Here is a 12,731-nt window from a genome sequence, read left to right on the forward strand (position 1 = left end):
TGAATATGATTTGCTAGTAGATTGTTGACTTGATTCATGATGACGACTGCTTATCTAGCTTGCCAGCTATCATTTTGAAAGTATGATGTTAACATGATCAGTCCAATCCAAGCTTGCCAGCTATCGTTTTGAAAGTATTATGTTGACATGATCAGTCCAATCAAAGCTAAGGTAGATATAACATTATTTGAAGTAATTTTATCTGTTGCCAATGACCTTGAGCCTTTTAAGAATGGCACTTCTATTGTAAGTCTATGGCAGCACCCAAGGGCTTGAATTTTCAAGCTTTACTCATAGTGTCCCCTTGAGTGACAGAACACTGAGTCAATCATGGCTCAACTAGAGAACATTACCAACCCCTACACTCCGTATTTTCCACTGGCTGCCCCAACACCACAGAAAGCACTGAGCTAGGCTAAAACACCTGCACATTATTTTTTCTCAATTTAATCAATCTACACACAATACCCCATAAAGACAAAGCAAAAACAGGTTTTTAGACATTTTAGATAATTTATTAAAAATGAAAAACAGATATACCACATTTACATAAGTATTCAGACCCTTTACTCAGTACTTTGTTGTATCACCTTCGGCAGCAATTACAGCCTCGAGTCTTCTTGGATATAACGCTACAAGCTTGGCACACCTGTATTTGGGGAGTTACTCCCATTCTTCTCTGCGAATCCTCTCAAGCTCTGTCAGGTTGGATGGGAAGCGTTGCTGCACAGCTATTATTAGGTCTCTCCAGAGATGTTTGATCGGTTTCATGTCCGGACTCTGGCTGGGCCACTCAAGGACATTCAGAGACTTGTCCCGAAGCCACTCATGCGTTGTCTTGGCTGTGTGCTTAGGGTCATTGTCCTGTTGGAAGGTGAACTTTTGCCTGAGTCTGAGGTCCTGAGCACTCTGGAGCAGGTTTTCATCAAGGATCTCTGCTCTTGCTCAGTTCATCATTCCCTCGATCCTGACTACTCTCCCAGTCCCTGCCGCTAAAAACCATCCCCACAGCATGATGCTGCCACCACCATGCTTCACCGTAGTGATGGTGACATGTTTCCTCCAGATGTGACACTTGGTATTCAGGCCAAAGAGTTGAATCTTGGTTTCATCAGACCAGAGAATCTTGTTTCTCATGTTCTGAGAGTCTTTAGGTGCCTTTTGGCAAACTCCAAGCAGGCTGTCATGTGCCTTTTACTGAGGAGTGGCTTCTGTCTGGCCACTCTACCATAAAGGCCTAATTGGTGGAGTACTGTATTGGCTGTCCTTCTGGAAGGTTCTCCCATCTCCACAGAGGAACTGTGAAGCTCTGTCAGAGTGACCATCGGGTTCTTGGTCACCTCCCTAATCTAATCAAGGCCCTCCTCACCCAATTTCTCAGTTTGTCCGGGCAACCAGCTCTAGGAAGAGTCTTGGTGGTTCCAAACTTCTTCCATTTAAGAATGATGGAGGCCAATGTGTTCTTGGGGACCTTCAATGCTGCAGACATTTTTTTGGTACCCTTCCCCAGATCTGTACCTCGACACAATCCTGTCTCTACGGTCAATTCTTTCAACCTCAAGGCTTGGGTTTTGTTCTGACATGCACTGTCAACTGTGGGACCTTATATAGTATGTGCCTTTCCAAATCATGTCCAATCAATTGAATTTACCGCAGGTGGACTCCAGTCAAGTTGTAGAAACATCTCAAGGATGATCAATGGAAACAGGATGCACCTGAGCTCAATTTCAAGTCTCATAGCAAAGGGTCTGAATACTTATATAAATAACTTATTTCTGTTTTTGCAAAAATTTTAAAAATCTGTTTTCGCTTTGTCATTATGGCGCATTGTGTGTACATTGCTAGGAATTTGTATTTATTTAATCAATTTTAGGATAAGGCTGTAACATAACAGAATGTGGGTAAAGGGAAGGTGTCTGAATACTTTCAGAATGCACTGTATATATATTTTTTTTAGCTAAACAGGTGGGGCTCTGTCCCACCTGCCCTGTTGTGAAGTAGTTTAACAAACTACTAATGATAAACCAGCAGATTGGACTTTTGGGTAAAACCTTTCTACAAGCTTGCAGGTATAATGATTTATAACTTGTTATAAGCATATATGCATTTCGCATATGTCTGCAGGGTTTGGGGTTTCGCTCAAATGTAATAGTTTTCAAATGCAATCTAGAATGTGCTGCTAAATCTTTGTCTCCATAGATGTGAGGATAGCCATTCTAATCTATTTGATGTTTAATATTTCAGTCTTTGTGTGTGTGTGTGTGTGTGTGTGTGTGTGTGTGTGTGTGTGTGTGTGTGTGTGTGTGTGTCCAGTGAATCAATAAGTACATTTTTGCAATGAACATCATAAGATGAGCTCATTTTCATCAATACTTTGTTTAATATCTCCTGTTTGAACACTGATTGCCTGTAGTTCATATTTTTCAACTCCATTGCATATATTATCCATCTTTCTCTACCTCTTTAGCGCTCGCTTTCCCATAGACTTCCAGTCATTGCGCTAACGCTAGTTAGCATTGGCTCGCAAAGCTGCCTCTTTCTTCATACTGAAACACAGAGACATACAAATGGCATTTTCAAGTTCATCTGGCTCAAGTAGAAAAGAGTCTCATTGCCATTAAAGTATCCCTTTAATGAGGAAATCAATCTCAGACCTTTATTTTTTATGTATCATGGCCATATTTTGATTTATTTTTATCAATATTGTTTTGCCTTTGCACAAGTCATGGGAGCGTTGCTTTGAAAAACATGCCCTATCAATATCATGTTGACTTATGATTTTGTCTAAATGTATTGTGTACGTAGACTTTTGTAAATATTGCATGTCGAAAAAATATTGTCAACTGTGACTTACTAATTGATTGCTATCCAATTGTCTAATTGAAATGACCAATTATTGCCAATTGTTGTTCACTCAAACTTGTATGAATAGAGACTGCAGGAGTTTTCTCACACAGCACACCCTAGAAAAAGACCTAGTTGAAACGTTAGGTGTTTGTGCTGGCTCTAAATAAATGAAAATACGAAGCATAGAACTTTGATATTTTGCGTGTGCTTTTCCTTATGAATATCTATTTACAAATCCTAAGAAATGTGTTGACCATGAATGGTTAAAGTAATGTAATTTGTGGGACAACATGGACAACATTTGCTGTGTAAAATAGAGTATCAACATAAATATAACAATCTTTTTCTAAATTTCACCCAGAATAATAAAAAATAGATGCTTTGTGTTTTGGTTAAAGTTCTGCTAAAGAATGATTGAGTCGTTTATATTTCCTTTGAGGGATTCCTTAAAAGGCATTATTTGCTGTGTTTTCAGTCTGATGGGATTAAATTAGTAATGCACTGTACCTGCACTTCCATGCTTACCTACTATAGATACTTACCTGTGTGCTAGTCTTAACTGTCAGAGAAGCTCATCATCGAACAGAGCTGAATTTGGTGCAGAAACACATTGATGTTTTTTTCACTTACCTAAACTTAGTTGATTGACCCAATTTTATTTAATTTTTTATTTTATTTGAAAGTGCACCTTCTGGTTTATTGGTTAGTTTCAGCAATCTCCGGATAGCTTAGCATAATGTGGTTAGACATACCACCCAATGCACAACATGAGCTACATAACACAGGATGGAGTTCATAGTTGAATTGAACTAATCAAGAGCCTGTTGTCTCTCTACAGATTGTGTTCAGAAAGATCAGTGATGTGAAACGAGAGGAGGAGGAGCGCCTGAGACGAAAGAATGAAGCGCCCCTCAACCTCCCGCCGGACCATCCGGTCCGTCGGCTCTTCCAGCGGTTCCGGCAGCAGAAGGAGGCCCGTGTACATCAGGAGCGGGCTGACCCATCCGATGACCTGGAGAGAGGCCAGACTGTTTATGTTGAGCCCATTCCCATCCATGAAATCATCACCACCACCAGCATTGTCACCGTCACCGAAAGTCCAGCCACGCCCATTCCTTCAATTTCCATCTTGGCGTCCACAACCTCCGGCCCCTCAGAAAAAGCCCAGCTCCAGGCCCCGTCTCTCCAATTGTCCGAGCCAGCCAAGGTCAAAGGCTGGGGTCGCTTCAAGGAGTCCAACTGGAACAAGGTATAACGAGAAACATAACATATTTAGACCAGGATTCCCAACCTCCGATTGAATCCTGGCATTAGCTCTCCAGCCATCTGCATTAATACATTATATTCTTAATTTCCAAGGTGTCCAAAGCCGAGTCCATGGAGACGCTACCCGAACGGACCAAGGCAGGGGCAGCCCACGAGTCCCAGACCTCGCTCAAGAAAACCGGCTCGTGCGACAGCGGCATTACCAAGAGTGATCTGCGCCTGGACAACGTGGGGGACGGCGCCCGAACCACGGGCAACACGCCACAGGACCGCAGCCCTGTGGTACCCCCTGAGGTGACCAAGCAGCACGCCTTCTACCCTATCCCAGAGCAGACTCTCCATGCTTCCCTCCTGGAGCTCAAGCTGGAGCTCAAAGAAGACTTGAAGGCCTTGAACACCCGCATGGCCGGCCTGGAGATTCAGCTAGCAGAGGCTCTGAAGCTCCTCAAGGCTCAAAGGAGAGCTCCCAGCTCCCCCAAGCCTCTCTTTGAAATCTCCAGACCCACCTCGCCAGACTCGGACAAGGAGGACATATTTTCGTAGAAGCAGAGGGGCTTATGTTGAGTGTGTGAAGATGGTTAACAGATTCAGAAAATCTTTATTGTCCCAATGCTGGGCAATTTGGTCATAGGGTCAGAGATGTTGCAAGTTGTTGGCGTGTCTCAGCTGAGGCCATTGCTTAGCCCTCACCTTGCTGATGCCTGTGAAAAGCAGCAGATGATGATGCTACAATGCTGTTAATTTTAAGAGAACCTGGTGGTTTTACCCCTGTGGGCCATGGAACCTTGGAGTTGAGCCTGTTGGTCACTGAGGATTCTGGGGTGAGTGCGGTGAAAGGGTTTCAAGGCGCAGTGCAGTGACCTTAAGACCACCATGGGTTTGGCTACCCTCTGTGACCTACAGACACAGGTTCACACCTATACTCCTGTACGCTTGTGTTGTGCTAGTCTGCTCGCGCACATCGGCTGTATATTTTGGTAGAGACTATTTTTTTTTACCAGTCTATGGAGTAAGAGCAGAGCAGCAATGAATGTTGTATTGTTCACCTTCATTATCCTTGTAGATCTCCAGTGGGATCACTATCTATCAGTGGTTCTCAGATTATCTATAAGGGGTGAATACATATTTTACTTTCTTTGTGCCACCAGTGTACAATAGATTCTGTATGTATTCACAATGTCATTCTATCACCCTGTAATACTTTACAAGACTTTCTGTATACACTATATATATATAAAAGTATGTGGACACCCTTTCAAATTAGTGGATTCGGCTATTTCAGCCACACCCGTTGCTAACAAGTGTATAAAATTGAGCACACATCCATGCAATCTCCCTAGACAAACACTGGCAGTAGAATGGTCTTACTGAAGAGCTCAGTAACTTTCAACGTGGCACTGTCATAGCATGCCACTTTTCAAACAAGTCAGTTAATCAAATTTCTGCCATGCCCTGGTCAACTGTAAGGGCTGTTTTTCATGGTTCGAGCTAGGCTCCTTAGTTCCAGTGAAGGGAAATCTTAACTCTACAGCATACGATGACATTCTAGATGATTCTGTGCTTTCAACTTTGTGGCAATAGTTTGAGGAAGGCCCTTTCCTGTTTCAACATGACAATGCCCCCGTGCACAATGCGAGGTCCATACAGAAACGGATGCCGAGATCGGTGTGGAAGAACTCGACTGGCCTGCACAGAGCCTTGACATCAACCCCGTCAAACACCTTTGGGATGAAATGGAACGCTGACTGCGAGCCAGGCCTAATCACCCAACATCAGTGCCCGACCTCACTAATGCTCTTGTGCCTGAATGGAAGCAAGTCCCTGCAGCAATGTTCCAACATTTATAAATGCAAAAAGGCTATACATGCATTCAACACAGGTGGTACTGCACATTGAGCTTTGTACTTGCTATAAATCATTCAATATAGATATTGCTCCTGGCATACTATCAATGCATTCATAAACACACAGGAGGTTCACAGAATATATTACTTTGGGTTTGTTTTTCCAACTTTACTACTGTACTCTGTGTCATCGTCTTCTTTAAACCTGATGGAGGAGGCTGTGTTCACCAATCAGAGCTCAGAGCTTAGCCTATCAATCTTCTGGTCTGTGCACAGAGAACCCTGACTGGCTGATTGAAGAACAGCTTGGTCTTTATAAAGAACTCAAACTCCAACCCCCTTTCAGACTGACCAACCATCACCGTATGTCTTAGCAGTTCTCTATTCAATATGATATCCATAACCAAGTAACCAACAACCAACCACCTTTTGTTGACTGCTTGGTCAGTGTTCTTGGCCGATGGTTCCAGTGCTGGGAATGTCTCTGAACTGTTTCAGTTGCACTAACAACACTCCACCTCGCCATGTTGTGCTGTTTGCATGTGGAGGAGGTTGCTTTATTTAGCTGATTCTTCGTTTTTTTTGTTCATCTAACCGATGACATTTGTAACTGTGTCTTCCTACAAAAAAAGACTTCACTGCAAAGCATGACTTGCTGCATGACTCGCATTGTTAAACATACATTCATTTCAGTACTGTATAGTACTGTGAACTCCATTGCTGAATATCAAAGGCAGACACATAACTTTGAGGCCTGTGAATTAGTAATCAATGTTTTAAATAGATACACAGGACATGCACAGATACACAGATACACTAATTGGAAACTAGCAGTGCCAAAGTTCTGAATCACTGTGTTCACATCTTCAGTGACTTTAACATAACTAATCACATCCTAGCAGTGTCATCTTTTTTTTAAATTTTTTAAATTTTAAATTTTTTAATTTTACCCCTTTTTCTCCCCAATTTCGTGGTATCCAATTGTTGTAGTAGCTACTATCTTGTCTCATCGCTACAACTTCCGTACGGGCTCGGGACGGGAATGTCATGCGTCCTCCGATACACAACCCAACCAGCCGTACTGCTTCTTAACACAGCGCGCATCCAACCCGGAAGCCAGCCGCACCAATGTGTCGGAGGCTACACCGTGCACCTGGCAACCTTGGCTAGCGCGCACTGCACCCGGCCCGCCACAGGAGTCGCTGGTGCGCGATGAGACAAGGAGATCCCTACCGACCAATCCCTCCCTAACCCGGACTACGCTAGGCCAATTGTGCGTCGCCCCACGGACCTCCCGGTCGCGGCCGGTTACGACAGAGCCTGGGCGCGAACCCAGGGACTCTGATGGCACTGCACCACCCGGGAGGCCCAGCAGTGTCATCTTAATATACAGTATGATGATGATGATCTTGCTGTTAACTGATGCCAGAGTTCCTCCTGTGACTATACGGGACTAACTGGCATTCGTGCACGGTCTCTTGCATGCAACAAGACAGTGTTAGCCTGTATTCAAGCCTCGGCATTAGTTTGGGTAGCTAACGTGAGTCTTCAGGTCTCTGGCAAGGTTACCAATCCTGTGAGTGGGGTTCACTAAACCAGCTTCAGTACATTTATATGTAGTTCATTATCAGTCTTAAGGGAGGTCTCCACGGTTCAGTGTTCCCATTGGGCTACATAACGCTACATAATGGCTACATTGGGGTACATAATGGCTGCATTGTGCTACAAATTCCGCAGATGGCTACAAACATAGACAGCCGCAACACCGCACTCAATTAATTATGTAGTAAAAAAGCAAAAACTCATATCTCTGCTGTAACTGCCTGCGATTACGATGAGTGAACAAAATCCAACCCATATCGTGATCGTATTACATTAGGCTACATTTTGATGATTTGTTCATGCTGCAATCTGAAGGAAACTACGACTTATGAATGTTACCATGTTTATCTTTCACCATACACAACATGGAATGTGGAGGGTCTTCACTTACAGACAATATTAGCAATAATTATGAAGAGTATAATTACGATCCTGGACAGATATTAATTGTAGTCAACAGAAGCACACTACGTAAAGCCAATATGTATAGTGCTTTATGACTTGTCATATGCATATATGACCCTTCAAAATGTGTTGTCATAGGCTATGTTATGCATTTATATTAAGCATTTCTTTCTGAAAATAGCTGTTATGTATTAAGGATCACTATAAGATAAGACATTGTAAGGATCATATGCATATTGCAAGTCTTATAATGCATTATAACAACATCATGCATTATCCGTGTTGGCGTTAAGTAAAGTGGTACCCTGTAACCTATACAGTTATGATTGTTTACTGCTGACCCGAATGACCCCTATTGGTGTCAATGTGTTACTATTTTCTAGTAAATTGGAAACAAATGCACACACTTTACTTAAACATACCTTAACTTTGGCCTAGATTCACGGTCTCCATGATACGTAGAAGTGAACATGAAGAGAGGATAGCTTGTTTATTTTTTAACACATTTAGCTTGACATACGGTATAGTAATGTTTAATGGGCCAATGCCTGAGTAAGGGGGTGTTGTTTGAACGAGAAAAATGAGGCAGTACTCTATGCATTATAATGCTCAAATGTTTCTAAATATTATAGCATGCTTTTGTTAAGTGTCCCAACATGGCCACCATGGGCAACTACAACAATGATGTCATTTGGTTGGTGCATATTGATGTAATGTAACTTTATTCTTCAATATGTTTCCATCTGAAATCACATCATCAAATGTACATCAATAATGCATTTACCACACTTATATGGAAACTTGATGTACATTCTCATGCCAGCTGCTTTGATGCATGTGTACAATATTTGATGATAAACTTTTAGAAGTATTTATTCTTGGCTTAGTGTGTTCGCCTGCATTAATGGGTGATCCCTATGTGTTGGGTTTTATTACTGTGATGACATCACAGAGGGGAAGGGTTGTTTAGAACATCAATTGATAGAGAGCTCTGATGGATAGCATCACGATTGGGTAATCTGGGTCTCTCAAAGTTTTCTCCTAGGTTCCTCCCCGTTATCTACATTGATTGGAAAGACTTGACAGTTAAAACCTGATGGTGGATGCTGGTCATTAGGCTAGCTTTAACCTGGTCAGTTCTTTCAGATCAGTGTAATAAACTAGAGGAAGCTATGAGAGAACTGACATTTTAGACAATTGAGAAAGAGCCTACCAGCTATTCAGTTAGTCCTTGTCTGCGTCCCAAATCACACCCTATTTTCTATATAAGACACTACTTTTGAACAGGTCCACTATATAGGGAATAGGGTGCGATTTGGGATGCAAACTTCCATGCATGAGCCTGGTCAGTAAAACCTGATCATCACCAACACCTTGTTTAACGGCCCAGACTCCCTGAGCACCAAAAAACCCTTAAACTTGATTCTCTGTTGCACTCCTTAAAACATGTGAGCATGATTACTTCAGACCAGTTTAAACAACATTAAACTATTTTTGTGGTCAGCTCAGGGTTGCTGCCTAGTGGCACTATGTATGTACGTACTACTTTGGAATGTCATAGCGAGAGAGAGAGAGAGAGAATATTGGTTACACTTTACTTTAAGGGTACCAACAGTATATAAGGACTTTAACACATTCATAATGAAAATATTTTTTGACCTACTTTAGTTGTCATAAGCATTTAGTAAAGGTACTGTATATGTGCTGTATATGGGTTATGTATATGTTATGAAGTGCTTATGTAGATACCCTTCAAGTAAAGTGTTACTAAAAGATCAACCATTAATATAAATATATCATGAGGACAGTAATGTCACGATACTCATACGTTCCCTGTAATGATACTGTACATGCAATTATTGTAAGCACAAATGAGAGTATTTGTAATGATATGTAAAATACTATTTATAATAAATATTTTATACAAAGCAGTCTGTCGTTTGGTTTTGAAGGGGGGGTTCTTAGTTTCAAACACAATTGTGTGATGTTGAAGAAATAACAAGTTGATGAAATAATAATCGATTGTTTCCCCTTTAGAATAAACTAAGTAGACATAGCTCCATCCATAGGTTAAACCACCAACAAGAATAAGATACAGGACAGTCTATCTTCAGTGCATACATGATGTCACACTTACAGTACAGTGATAAGGCATCCAGCCTATGATCTGGGTCATGTCCAGCTGGGCACACCTTAGAATATTATTTTTGGAAAACTAAATTCTAATTGGACTATTATATATATAAGGGAACACAATGGTGTGCAGGTGAGAGTAATCATGTTGGGTGTCACGACTTCTACCGAACTTTCGACCAGCTGGTGGACCTGTCCATCCGGCTGGACAACCTGCTGGCTACTCGTGGACGTCCAGATCAGGGTCTGGTGGTTCCATCCTCCCGCACCCCATCTCCGATACCCATGGAGCTGGGAGGGGCGGTGCGCAGGGAGACCGGAGGGGGTTTCCGCTTGTGCACCATCTGTGGCTGCAGAGGTCACACTGCTGGTCCGTGCCGGGTTGGTTCCTCTGGGAATCGAGGCAGCAGGCAGGGTGCTCTGGCATCACCACAGGTGAGCTGGCACCATTCTCACCCAGAGTCCTCTGTCGCACATATGTTTGTGTCTGTCACTTTTCCTGAGTTTTCCCCGCATTTCCAGCATAGGGCGCTCGTAGATTCAGGCGCGGCTGGGAATTTCATTGATAGAGCGTTAGCTCATAGTTTAGGGACCCCTATTGTCCCGTGGATGTGCCCTTCCCCGTTCACGCTTTAGATAGTCGACCATTAGGGTCAGGGTTAATTAGGGAGGTCACCGCTCCTTTGGGCATGGTGACGCAGGGGGGTCATACAGAGAAAATTAGTATTTTCCTTATTGACTCTCCTGTGTTTCCCGTGGTGCTGGGCCTAGCCTGGTTAGCTTGTCATAACCGCACTGTTTCTTGGCAACAGAGGGCTCTCACGGTGTGGTCGAGAGAGTGCTTAAGTAGGTGTTTAGGGTGCTGCTACGGTGGAGAGTCCAGATCAGGTCTCCACCATGCGCATTCCCCCTGAATATGCCGATTTGCCTCTCATCTTCTCTAAAAAGAAGGCGACTCAATTACCACCTCATCGACGGGGCGATTGTGCGATAGATCTCCTGGTAGACGCTGCACTTCCCAGGAGTCACGTCATATGTCTCCGAATCCCTGTGTCAGGGGTACATTCTGTCCTCCAATTCACCCGTCTCCTCGAGTTTCTTTTTTGTGAATATTTTGTAATATTTATTTTTTTGTAGTTTGTATGTGAGTTCTTATTAAATACTCAGTTTATACCAAGTTCATTCTCCTGCACCTGACTTCCCTGCCACCAACACGCACACCTTACATTGGGTAACAGACAGACGAGGGGTTAAATCTAGCTGTCTCCTGAAAGAGTGCAATGTTTACTGAACGCTCGAGCACCTGATTTAAAAACATCAAATTAACATTAAATTTACACCACTCCGGGCCCTGAGGGATGGAGAGGGAGACCGAGAGAGAAAGAGACCGATGTCCACAGAGAGAGAAAGACAGATTCAGTCAGGTAGAGATATAAAACAAAGACAAAAAACAAAGTGAAACACAGAAAAATAGGGAGTGAGGGATCTAGTGACAGAGGAATAGACAATGGCCCATTTCGAACCGACGTCAGTCACTGCCAACCCAAAGATTAGGGCGATGAACAGCCTCTATACAAGCAGGCCCTTGGCGGTTGCCACATCATTAAACAGAACAGCCTAAATGACTAACACTAACATTAACACAGGGCTCCGAAAGATGGATGGGGCACCCTTTGAAGCCACCGCAACCGTTACGTGTGATGAAATTATTGCTATACTGGTAATCCGTCACTAATAGGGTTGTGTGGCGAGTTTCTTATCGTAAGCTTTTTAAGATTTAACGCTGCAGATCGTATTATGTTTTTGGCTGGATCTTTGAATTCTTGGAACGTTATAAGACCTAAGGCTGTGTACCAAATGGCACCCTATTGGGCCCTGGTCAAATGTACTGCAATACATAGGGAATAGCATGCCATTTAGGATGCAGAATAAATCCCTTTCAAGGTAGTGCTAGGCTGGTCTAATTAGAAGGGTTTCTCCCGTGACCCTCCGTGTTAGTTAATCTGATTTAAACCACAGAGATCTGCTGATTCCTTTAGTGCTACGAGACAGATACAGGATTAGCTCAGGTAATGCTAACTAGTGCTAACATGGAAGACAATCAAAATAATATACTGTGATGGTTTCAGCCATTCTATTCCAGAAAATGTACAATGCTGCTTTTGGGAAAACAGATCCAAAACTTCCCAGATGTTGGATACTGCAAACTTCAGTCAGGTTATCAACAAATTAAAACTGAACTAGGATAGTATGTAGCAGTTCCCATTGGAGTCCTGAGTGGCGCAGCGGTCTAAGGCACTGTATCTTAGTGCTAGAGGCGTCAGTACAGACTTTGGTTCGATTCCAGGCGTTATCACAACCTGCCGTAATTGGGAGTCCCATAAGGCGGTGCACAAATGGCCCAGCGTCGTCTGGGTTTTGCCGGTGTAGGTCGTCAGTGTAAATAAGAATTTGTTCTTAACTCACTTGCCTAGTTAAATAAAGGTAGAAGTTTGACGTCCGGGTTTCCTGTAGTCACTTCCTTATAGTCTGTAAATGAGTCCAGTGTTTTTTTCTACACAGCAGGTCTCATTGGTAGCTTGATGGCCAGGTTTCCAACAGCAGAGTCAGCAGAGCAGAGGCTGGTTTAGGGAG

The 12,731-nt window shown here is 42.9% G+C and overlaps 1 protein-coding gene across 8 annotated transcripts in view; it reads left to right on the top strand.

Annotated features, from left to right (window-relative positions):
• LOC110530536 (voltage-gated delayed rectifier potassium channel KCNH1-like) overlaps positions 1 to 9,892 on the top strand; it is a 99,135-nt gene extending 89,243 nt beyond the window's left edge. For all 8 annotated transcript variants that reach the window (XM_036986900.2, XM_036986897.2, XM_036986898.2 and 5 more), the window contains 2 exons: positions 3,686 to 4,096; positions 4,207 to 9,892. In XM_036986900.2, coding sequence (XP_036842795.1) covers positions 3,686 to 4,096; positions 4,207 to 4,656 — 861 coding nt within the window. In that variant the 3' untranslated portion in view covers positions 4,657 to 9,892. The remainder of the gene's footprint in view (positions 1 to 3,685; positions 4,097 to 4,206) is intronic.
• Positions 9,893 to 12,731: the final 2,839 nt, after the last annotated feature.

Source organism: Oncorhynchus mykiss, chromosome 1, assembly GCF_057628025.1.
Source record: "Oncorhynchus mykiss isolate SJ-2025 chromosome 1, ASM5762802v1, whole genome shotgun sequence".
NCBI lineage: Eukaryota > Metazoa > Chordata > Actinopteri > Salmoniformes > Salmonidae > Oncorhynchus > Oncorhynchus mykiss.